General features: G+C 42.1%; 1 protein-coding gene across 1 annotated transcript; it reads left to right on the top strand.

The window, feature by feature from the left end:
- Positions 1 to 534: 534 nt before the first annotated feature.
- baalcb (BAALC binder of MAP3K1 and KLF4 b) lies at positions 535 to 9,126 on the top strand. The gene is made up of 4 exons (XM_064924670.1): positions 535 to 614; positions 1,201 to 2,226; positions 4,637 to 4,830; positions 6,752 to 9,126. The coding sequence occupies exons 2-4, from the start codon at positions 2,040 to 2,042 to the stop codon at positions 6,932 to 6,934; spliced, it is 564 nt and encodes a 187-aa protein (XP_064780742.1). The 5' UTR covers positions 535 to 614; positions 1,201 to 2,039; the 3' UTR covers positions 6,935 to 9,126.
- The last annotated feature ends 1,019 nt before the right edge of the window (positions 9,127 to 10,145 follow it).

Below are 10,145 nucleotides of genomic sequence, written 5' to 3'. Positions count from 1 at the left end.
GGGTGCCATTTGGGATGCACTTCATCTCTTTAGCATTACACAATACATCTGACTCATACACAGATGCCTCACAGTGAGCAGAGAGTAGGTGTGTCAGGGATTTTACATCCAGCATCATGACGTGCTTTTACATTAGTTGATTTGAGTTCCCACATACTCTGAGTAGCCAGGTAAAATAAGGAATACAAATATATTTTTCAAAGAGCAATTAATTACAATGTTATTACCTGTAATGCACAATGTAAATATAATCCAGTGTGATGCTTTAATCAAGAGAAGAAGGTCTAATAAATGACAGTATGTTTTTTCACTATCGCGCCATTACAGAGAATATGTGAGACACGAATCAAGAGACTGCAGATGACGTGGCATTTCTCCTATCAATGTTCAAATTGGCTACAAGCACCAATAAGTGCGCATAAGGCAGGCTCGTTCACGCTTGCGAGCGCCAGCCCCCGCGCGCGTAAACACACACACACGGTGAAGGGGGAGTGTCATTATTGGCCCAGTGGTTCTACTGGCTCTGGTGGAAGGCTACTCGCTCTGAAAGGAGGGATGCGAGGAGGAGAGGAGGTCAGGCGGAAAAAGAGGAACCCGGTGGATGTCCGTGGATAGTAAGTAAATGAATGCAAGCGCAAGACTATTGTTATTGCTTTTTATATCAGATGAACACACGAAAAGGGTAGCCTTTCTTACAGCTGAATATTAGCCATTCACGTTCATAATTATTTTTTTCTTCCTTCGCATCTGTCTAATTTTCTATTGAAACGTCATTGATTTATTGTGATGTTATTATGGCCCACAACGACATAGATGTGGTGCTCTGTGTTGTCGTACTGTCGTACTGTTATTACAGGCGTGTGCCAATACATCGCTAATGCATACGGTATTTCGATACATTGGTAAAAAAATATATATATGTATATATATATGACATTTCCGTTGGTTATGATGTCAGTGTGATTTCAAGATCCCAAACAGTAATTTTCATTTTGCACAAAAAACGTCCAAAAAACACGCCAAATATTAGACATGGAAACAATCAATTAAGATGACAGTCACCCTACTTGCTGTGTCAGATAGGCTTGAGGCATTTCATTTAAATCATTAAACAGCAGCTAATAACACAACAAGATGTAACGTTCTTATGCACAACAAATGACATGCACAGTTGACATGCTTTCTCCATCCTTTCCCTAGGCAAAACCTCTCAGGCTCCCTGACAGACTGATATGTCATTGGACCAATGGGGTGTTGATAATGCAGGCGCAGAGGTCGGCCAGGTGAGATGTAAGACCCGCCCACTGTGTGTCCTCCTTCACCTGCAGAGGAACAGGAATCTGTAGAAAAAAAAGACCCCATCAATTCTGTTGAAACAAATCAACTGAAGTGATTTTAAGAAAATGGCGGAAAATCAAACAAATGGGTACTGGTAGTGAATGGCACTACAAACCACCTCAGCCTTCCGCTTGAGAGAGGAATCATCTCCTGCTGATTTCTTGACATCTGGCGGATTCTTTTCTTAGATCTCATGTATTTGGTACATTGCAATCAACCCCAGACATCCTGCTGGCCCACCAACACATTAGACCAAGTAGACATTCTGGTCTCCTGCTGACTCACCAACCCATTAGACCAAAGTTCAGAGGGCAACATCAGAGTTAACTTAGGGTTACAACATCCGGGCTTACGAGTCCCTGTAAGGGCTATCTCTTCAAGAGAGTGGGATTCCAAATTACCTCTGAAACACAGAATCCACAACTCTGATCCCCCCTTCTCTGCGCTCGCTGAGAGGTGGTACCTGTCTGTCTCTTCATTTTCCTGTCTCTGTCTGAGAGGAGGTACCTGTCTGTCTCTTCATTTTCATGTATCTGTCTGAGAGGAGGTACCTGTCTGTCTCTTCATTTTCCTGTCTCTGTCTGAGAGGACCCAAGAGCCAGAGTCCCGCCATTTGGGTTTCTCCCTCCTCTTTCTCTGTCTGAGGAGAACCTGGTCTGTCCCTCCCTCCCTGCTAAGTAGGGGGAATTATAGGAGGCACCATGGGGTGTGGTGGCAGCAGGACTGATGTTCTGGAGCCCAGGTACCTGGAGAGCTGGACCAAGGAAACAGAATCGACCTGGCTGACCAGTACAGACACAGACATCCCACTCTCCTCCATACAGAGTATGGATATCCCTTCTGAGAACTCATCTGAAAGCTTCGTCTCTGAGAAAACCATCACACCTGGTAAGAGAACCTACCTGGTTTGGCTTTAGGCTGCATCTGAAACGCCATTTTATTTGCTATATAGATCTCTGGTCCAAAGTATTGCACTATGTTCAGTAGGGCACACGTGGCAAACTCATTCCACAGAGGGCCGAGTGTCTGCAGGTTTTCACTCCTCACTTAAGGTCACTGATTAGTAAGGAACTCCCCTCACCTGGTTGTCTAGGTCACTGATTAGTAAGGAACTCCCTCACCTGGTTGTCTAGGTCACTGATTATTACGTTAATCCCCACACCTGGTTGTCTATGTCACTGATTATTACGGAACTCCCCTCACCTGGTTGTCTAGGTCACTGATTATTAAGGAACTCCCCTCACCTGGTTGTCTAGGTCACTGATTATTACGGAACTCCCCTCACCTGGTTGTCTAGGTCACTGATTATTAAGGAACTCCCCTCACCTGGTTGTCGAGGTCACTGATTATTACGGAACTCCCCTCACCTGGTTGTCGAGGTCACTGATTATTAAGGAACTCCCCACACCTGGTTGTCGAGGTCACTGATTATTACGGAACTCCCCTCACCTGGTTGTCGAGGTCACTGATTATTCAGGAAATCCCCTCACCTGGTTGTCTAGGTCACTGATTATTAAGGAACTCCCCTCACCTGGTTGTCTAGGTCACTGATTATTACGGAACTCCCCTCACCTGGTTGTCTAGGTCACTGATTAGTAAGGAACTCCCCTCACCTGGTTGTCTAGGTCACTGATTATTACGGAACTCCCCTCACCGGGTTGTCTAGGTCACTGATTATTAAGGAACTCCCCTCACCTGGTTGTCTAGGTCACTGATTATTACAGAACTCCCCTCACCTGGTTGTCTAGGTCACTGATTAGTAAGGAACTCCCCTCACCTGGTTGTCTAGGTCACTGATTATTAAGGAAATCCCCTCACCTGGTTGTCTATGTCACTGATTAGTAAGGAACTCCCCTCGCCTGGTTGTCAAGGTCTTAATTGAAAGGAAAACCCTAAATTCCGCAGACACTAGGCCTTCTGTGGAGTGTGTTTGAAGCCAGCAAAGGTTGAAAACATTGCCAAAAGGCCTGTAGTTGCCATGGAAATAGTAAGTATTTTAGTGGTCACTAAGGGAGATCCATTATCATCCATTATCATGTGTAACAAGAAAACAATGTTTAGGCTGTATGACTCATTCACTTAGTGCAGATGTGACAAACCTATGCATCCATCAGTGGTGTTTCAACCAGGTCTCACAGTCTCACATCAGAATTAGACGTTCATCCATGTTTCTCAAACGTCAAATTTAGAAGTTGTTCGAAAACGTCAAATTTCTATGTGTTTAAGGTTAAGTTTAGGAATTAAATACGAACATCTTAAGGTTTAGCTATTAACTCTGAATGGTTAAGGTAAGTGTTAAGGTTTGGGATAAACTTAAAACAAAAATGCAAAAAAAAAACATTCTCTTTCTGGATTTGAACATGCAAACTTTAGTAATGCCCATCTGCCATCCCTGCCTGCAATGCCCTGGCCAAACTGAAACCTACTTGAAGGTAACAGCGCTCACTGCTGCCCCTAGTGGCTGGTTTCCACATCGTCTCCCGACGTCGTCAGATATGGATGGACGTCGAATACTGACTTGTATCACAGGTGACCTGGCTGTGTATTTGTTGAAATTTTTTTTCTCTTCTCAACAACAACAAAACTGTATGCCTCCCCGTTGTATCTCTGGTTTCACATAGTCAGTGGTGAATTTGTTTGCCAGTCTGTCATAAAGAGATGCAACACCGACATGAGCGACACAGTAGCCAACGCTTGTGATGGGTTCCTACTTACAAAACACCAGAGAAAAACGTTGAATCCACTGAGGTAAAAAGTGTTTTGTTGATGCATTATCCCATGTCTCTGAGTCTTAAAGCAAATCTAGACCTTGGAGCTAGTTGTGTTCCCTTTATTTGATTTTTCTCCTCTAATCAGGGACTGATTTAGACCTGGGTCATCAGGTGGGTGCAATTAATTATTAGGTAGAAACAAAAACCAGCAGGCTCCGGACCTTGTAGGGTCAGATTTGAATACATCTGAGATTCGAGTGTAATCACTGCACCCAGAACCCAATCAACACCTGAGATTAGAGTGTAAGTTTATACCTTAATTTAACTAGTCAAGTCAATTAAGAACACATTCTTATTTACAATGGCGGCCAACTCCGGCCAAACCCAGATGACACTGGGCCAATTGTGCTCCGCCCTATGGGACTCCCAATCATGGCCAGTTGTGATACAGCCTGGATTTGAACCAGGGTGTCTGTAGTGATGCCTCTAGCACTGAGATGCAGTGTCTTAGACCGCTGTGCAACTTGGGAGCCCACTGCACAAGATACTGGTAGATAAAGGGGAACATTAAAGGTGTTTTCTTCTAGATGCAGATTTCTTTGAAGACGGCTTGCCTGCCCCAGCCCAGGCCTATCTACAGGTGTGCTCTGACATGTCTGAAGCAGGACTGAACAATGTAAAGCTGACTGCCCACCCTGCAATACTGCCCTCCCACAACCAGGCGCTTCAGCCCTCACCTGTCACAGTACAGAGAAGAAGCGTCCTACGCACTGAGGAAATAGTAAGTCAACTCTATCACTGAGGGAATAGTAAGTCAACTCTATCACTGAGGGAATAGTAAGTCAACTCTATCACTGAGGGAATAGTAAGTCAACTCTATCACTGAGGGAATAGTAAGTCAACTCTATCACTGAGGGAATAGTAAGTCAACTCTATCACTGAGGGAATAGTAAGTCAACTCTATCACTGAGGAAACGGTAAGTTAATGGTTGAATCTTAAAAGTATTTTCCTCGATTCTCTCTCATCTCCTTCTCAAAATGGGAACCTGTAAGAGCATTGGAGGAGAAGGTCCTTGTTCAAAATGCACTCTTCTCTTCCCTCTGAAGTTGAGGAGGTTGAGGATGAGATTCATTGACAAAATACTTTTTAGATTTACCCAGAATGTATTAAAGCATTCTTGTTTCGGTAACACTTCAAGTTTACCTACATAGTCGATTTATAACACATTCATAACCGGAACATACCATATCCATAAGCAATATATTGTATATATTTTTTCAAATACCACAAATTATTATGTTTGCTTATCTAAGCTGTTTTTTTTTCCTATAATGGTGACTAACCATTCTCTCTTTAATAACAATTGAAGAGTACCAACATAACACAACACATTCATACGACACAAAGTACCAGTCAAAAGTTTGGACACACCTACTCATTCAAAGGCTTTTCTTTATTTTTTACTATTTTCTAAATTGTAGAATAATAGTGAAGACATCAAAACTATGAAATAACACATATGGAACCACGTAGTAACCAAAATAGTGTTAAAGTGCTGAGCACTTGTTGGCTGCTTTTCCTTCACTCTGCGGTCCAACTCATCCCAAACCATCTCATTTGGGTTGATGTCCGGTGATTGTGGAGATCAGGTAATCTGATGCATCATTCCAGCACTCTCCTTCTTGGTCAAATAGTCCTTACACAGCCTGGAGGTGTGTTGGGTCATTGTCCTGTTGAAAAACAAATGATAATCCCACTAAGCGCAAACCAGATGGGATGGCGTATCGCTGCAGAATGCTGTGGTAGCCATGTTGGTTAAGTGTGCCTTGAATTCTAAATAAATCACATACAGTGTCACCAACAAAGCACTCCCACACCATCACACCTCCTCCTCCATGCTTCATGGTGGCAACCACATATGTGGTGATAATCCGTTCACCTACTATGCATCTCACAAAGACATGGCATTTGGAACCAAAAATCTCACATTTGGACTCATCAGACCAAAGGACAGTTGATGTTGAGATGTGTCTGTTACTTGAACTATGTGAAGCATTTATTTCAGATGCAATCTGAGGTGCAGGTAACTGATGAACTTATCCTCTGCAGCAGAGGTAACTCTGGGTCTTCCTTTCCTGTGGCGGTCCTTATGAGAGCCATGTTCATCATAGCGCTTGATGGTTTTTGCTACTGCACTTGAAGAAACGTTCAAAGTTCTTGAAATTTTCCAGATTCACTGACCATCAGGTCTTAAAGTAATAATGGACTGTCGTTTCTGTATACCAACTCTACCTTGTCACAACACAACTGATTGGCTCAAGCACATTAAGAGTGAAATAAATTCCACAAATGAATTTTTAACAAGGCACACCTGTTAATTGAAATGCATTCCAGGTGACTACCTCATGAAGCTGGTTGAGAGAATGCCATGAGTGTGCAAAGCTGTCGTCAAGGCAAAGGGTGGCCACTTTGAGGAATATATAAAATATATATTGATTTGTTTAACACTTTTTTGGTTACTACATGATTCCATGTGTGTTATTTCATAGATTTGACATCTTTACTACTATTGTACAATGTAGAAATAGTAAAAATAAAGAAAAACCGTTGAAAGAGTTGGTGTTTCCAAACTATTGACTGGTAGTGTATATACCACATATATACCACATTCATAAAGAGTTACCCTTGTTTCCCCCCACAGACTAAATGGCAAGACAACAGGATGTCCACGAAGCAGGTAACCATCACAGTGACACAGAGCATCAGACACGTGGACAAGAGTGGGAAAATTAAGGAGAAGTCCCTCACCACCTTCGAGGTCATGAAGCCTATGGAGGGCCTGAAGGACGTGGCTGAAGGACGAAGTAGGAACATTAGGGAATAACACTGTGATACACCGAGGTCTGAGGGGGTAACAGAGGACAAAGCTAATGACAGAACGTGGTTTGGAAAATCAATGGCAGAACGTGGTTTGGAAAATCAATGGCAGAACGTGGTTTGGAAAGACAATGATAAGAGTGTGGTTTGGAAAGACAATGACAGAACGTGGTTTGGAAAGACAATGACAGAATGTGGTTTGGAAAATCAATGGCAGAACGTGGTTTGGAAAGACAATGACAGAACGTGGTTTGGAAAGACAATGACAGAACGTGGTTTGGAAAGACAATGACAGAACGTGGTTTGGAAAGACAATGACAGAACGTGGTTTGGAAAGACAATGGCAGAACGTGGTTTGGAAAGACAATGGCAGAACGTGGTTTGGAAAGACAATGACAGAACGTGGTTTGGAAAGACAATGGCAGAACGTGGTTTGGAAAGACAATGACAGAACGTGGTTTGGAAACACAATGAATGCTGTGAGAAAGACTGTATTGCTGAATGGACTCTCCTTTGAGGGGGAGAGAAACAATGATACCAAAATGCTGTTTGAGGTTCATGAGGATGAAAAAAAAGATAATGATTTGATTATAGGGATAGAGGGTTTGAATCCGTGGCACAATTGGTCCGCTATCTCTACCTGGGACCAGACCTGATAAACGAGATACCTCTACGGGCCTGACACCAAACGCTGTCAGGATGAGAGCGTTTGTGACTTTGTCTAACAAAGATTAATGCTTTTTATAAGCTGGGCTTGGAACCAAGGTGGAAAAAAAAGAAAAAGAAAAGAGAAAAAAAAAGCATAAATACAACTTTGACCTGGTAGGAACTGAACTGAACTGAACTGAACTGAACTGTAGTGGCTGAATGATCGGCCATATTGAAGACGTATCGTAATCTAATGTTCCTCAATAGGAAACATGTCTTGATGTAGCTAGTTTTGTAATGTACTGTATATGTTTAGTGTTGCTACGGGCAACTCGTTGGGCAGCGTTTGTTTGGTCTTTGATGGATGAAAAAAACTGTTTTTAAGACTACGATGTTTACAAGAAGGTATGTCTTCTAATGAATAGGCACTTTTTGTGAACAAAACTTTATGAACTAGCTAGGGACTTTACATACTAATGACTTTATGTACTAGTGACTTTATAAACTAGTGACTGAATGGCTTGAATAAGAGGTCATGCCACTATATATCTAGTATGAGCTCTACATGAAGAGAGCTGGATTCAATCAGAAAGACAAATTAGTTTCAAACGGATTGACTTGTGAAGTGTGATTATTTAAATCCTTCCTCTAGTGCAGGAATGGGCCACCCCCACTTTTGAAGGCCCTCAGATAAATTCCCTCCCCCAAATTTAAATAATGAGTTCAGATTTTTTTGTGGCCCCACCCCCAATCAAAGTTTCCCTTACCTGATCTATTGAATGCTTACAGTAGAATCAGCAGATTCTCAATGAAATTCTCTGGAAGTTTTAGACAGAAACACTGTGTAGCAGACGGCTGTGAACTACATATTTTTTTCCCCTCTTCATATAATTTATACATACATATTTATCTCAAATTCAATTGAAACACAACGAAGTTGTTATCAATGGCTTCGGATTTACTTGGTTTAAACAATACACAATGAATCTGATTGGTTAGATATAAGTTTAAACAAAACACAATGAATCTGATTGGTTAGAGATACATTTAAACAAAATAATGAATCTGAATGGCAAATAAGAAAAAAATGGTTAAAAGATCAGACTTATATTGATTGATTGGAATTGATTGATTGGAATTGATTGGTTGGAATGTTGGTGAGTGTACAACAAAGGGTTGACTAAGCAGTATTTCAATGGTGTTTTACTAATTTACATATTGCCTCAATGTGATTATCTTGGTACCTATTTGTACTTTTTAACATAACAGCTTGTAAGTACACTTTGTCAGGTCATTTTGGCTTAACTCTTTGGTTCAAGTTTATGAATATGGACAGTATACATTTGTACTGAGTATAAATTAATTAAACTGACAATAAATTAACATATAGGGACTTCTTTGTGGTTTCATTTCCTTTTTTAAGTCACTTCCTAGAATTCTTGAAATGTTTGTACCATCTGTAGATAATTTTGGTTGGAAAACTGTCCACTGGTTGATTGTCCACTGGATGACTGTCCACTGGTTGACTGTCCACTGGTTGACTGTCCACTGGTTGACTGTCCACTAGTTGACTGTCCACTGGAAGACTGTTCACTGGTTGACTGTCCACTGGTTGACTGTCCACTGGTTGACTGTCCACTGGTTGACTGTCCACTGGAAGACTGTCCACTGGTTGACTGTCCACTGGTTGACTGTCCACTGGTTGACTGTTCACTGGTTGACTGTCCACTGGAAGACTGTCCACTGGTTGACTGTCCACTGGTTGACTATCCACTGGTTGACTTTCCACTGGTTGACTGTCCACTGGTTGACTGTCCACTGGTTGACTGTCCACTGGTTGACTGTCCACTGGTTGACTGTCCACTGGTTGATTGTCCACTGGTTGACTGTCCACTGGTTGACTGTCCACTGGTTGACTGTCCACTGGTTGATTGTCCACTGGTTGACTGTCCACTGGTTGACTGTCCACTGGTTGATTGTCCACTGGTTGACTGTCCTGGTTGACTGTCCACTGGTTGATTGTCCACTGGTTGACCACTGGTCCACTGGTTGATTGTCCACTGGTTGACTGTCCACTGGTTGACTGTCCACTGGTTGACTGTCCACTGGTTGACTGTCCACTGGTTGATTGTCCACTGGTTGACTGTCCACTGGTTGTCTGTCCACTGGTTGACTGTCCACTGGTTGACTGTCCACTGGTTGATTGTCCACTGGTTGATTGTCCACTGGTTGACTGTCCACTGGTTGACTGTCCACTGGTTGACTGTCCACTGGTTGACTGTCCACTGGTTGTCTGTCCACTGGTTGTCTGTCCACTGTGCATAATGTTGAACTACATTCCAGCACATAAACATTTTGACATTACCGGGATCATAAAAATGGATTTTGAAGAATACACTTAAAAGAAGAGACACATTCCGGTACTGTTTGTGTCAAAGTAATGGCATCATCAAAACATATTAACATTGTTGTGTAATTGGCAATGCAGGATTAAGTGATATGACATGCTGTTCTATAAAATAATGTCTCCGTAATTAATATTACCTGATTGAGCTAATCATGTAAATGTA

The sequence above is a fragment of the Oncorhynchus masou genome, chromosome 19 (genome assembly GCF_036934945.1).
Source record: "Oncorhynchus masou masou isolate Uvic2021 chromosome 19, UVic_Omas_1.1, whole genome shotgun sequence".
Classification (NCBI taxonomy): Eukaryota; Metazoa; Chordata; class Actinopteri; order Salmoniformes; family Salmonidae; genus Oncorhynchus; species Oncorhynchus masou.
This window is presented reverse-complemented; position numbering and strand designations above follow the sequence as displayed.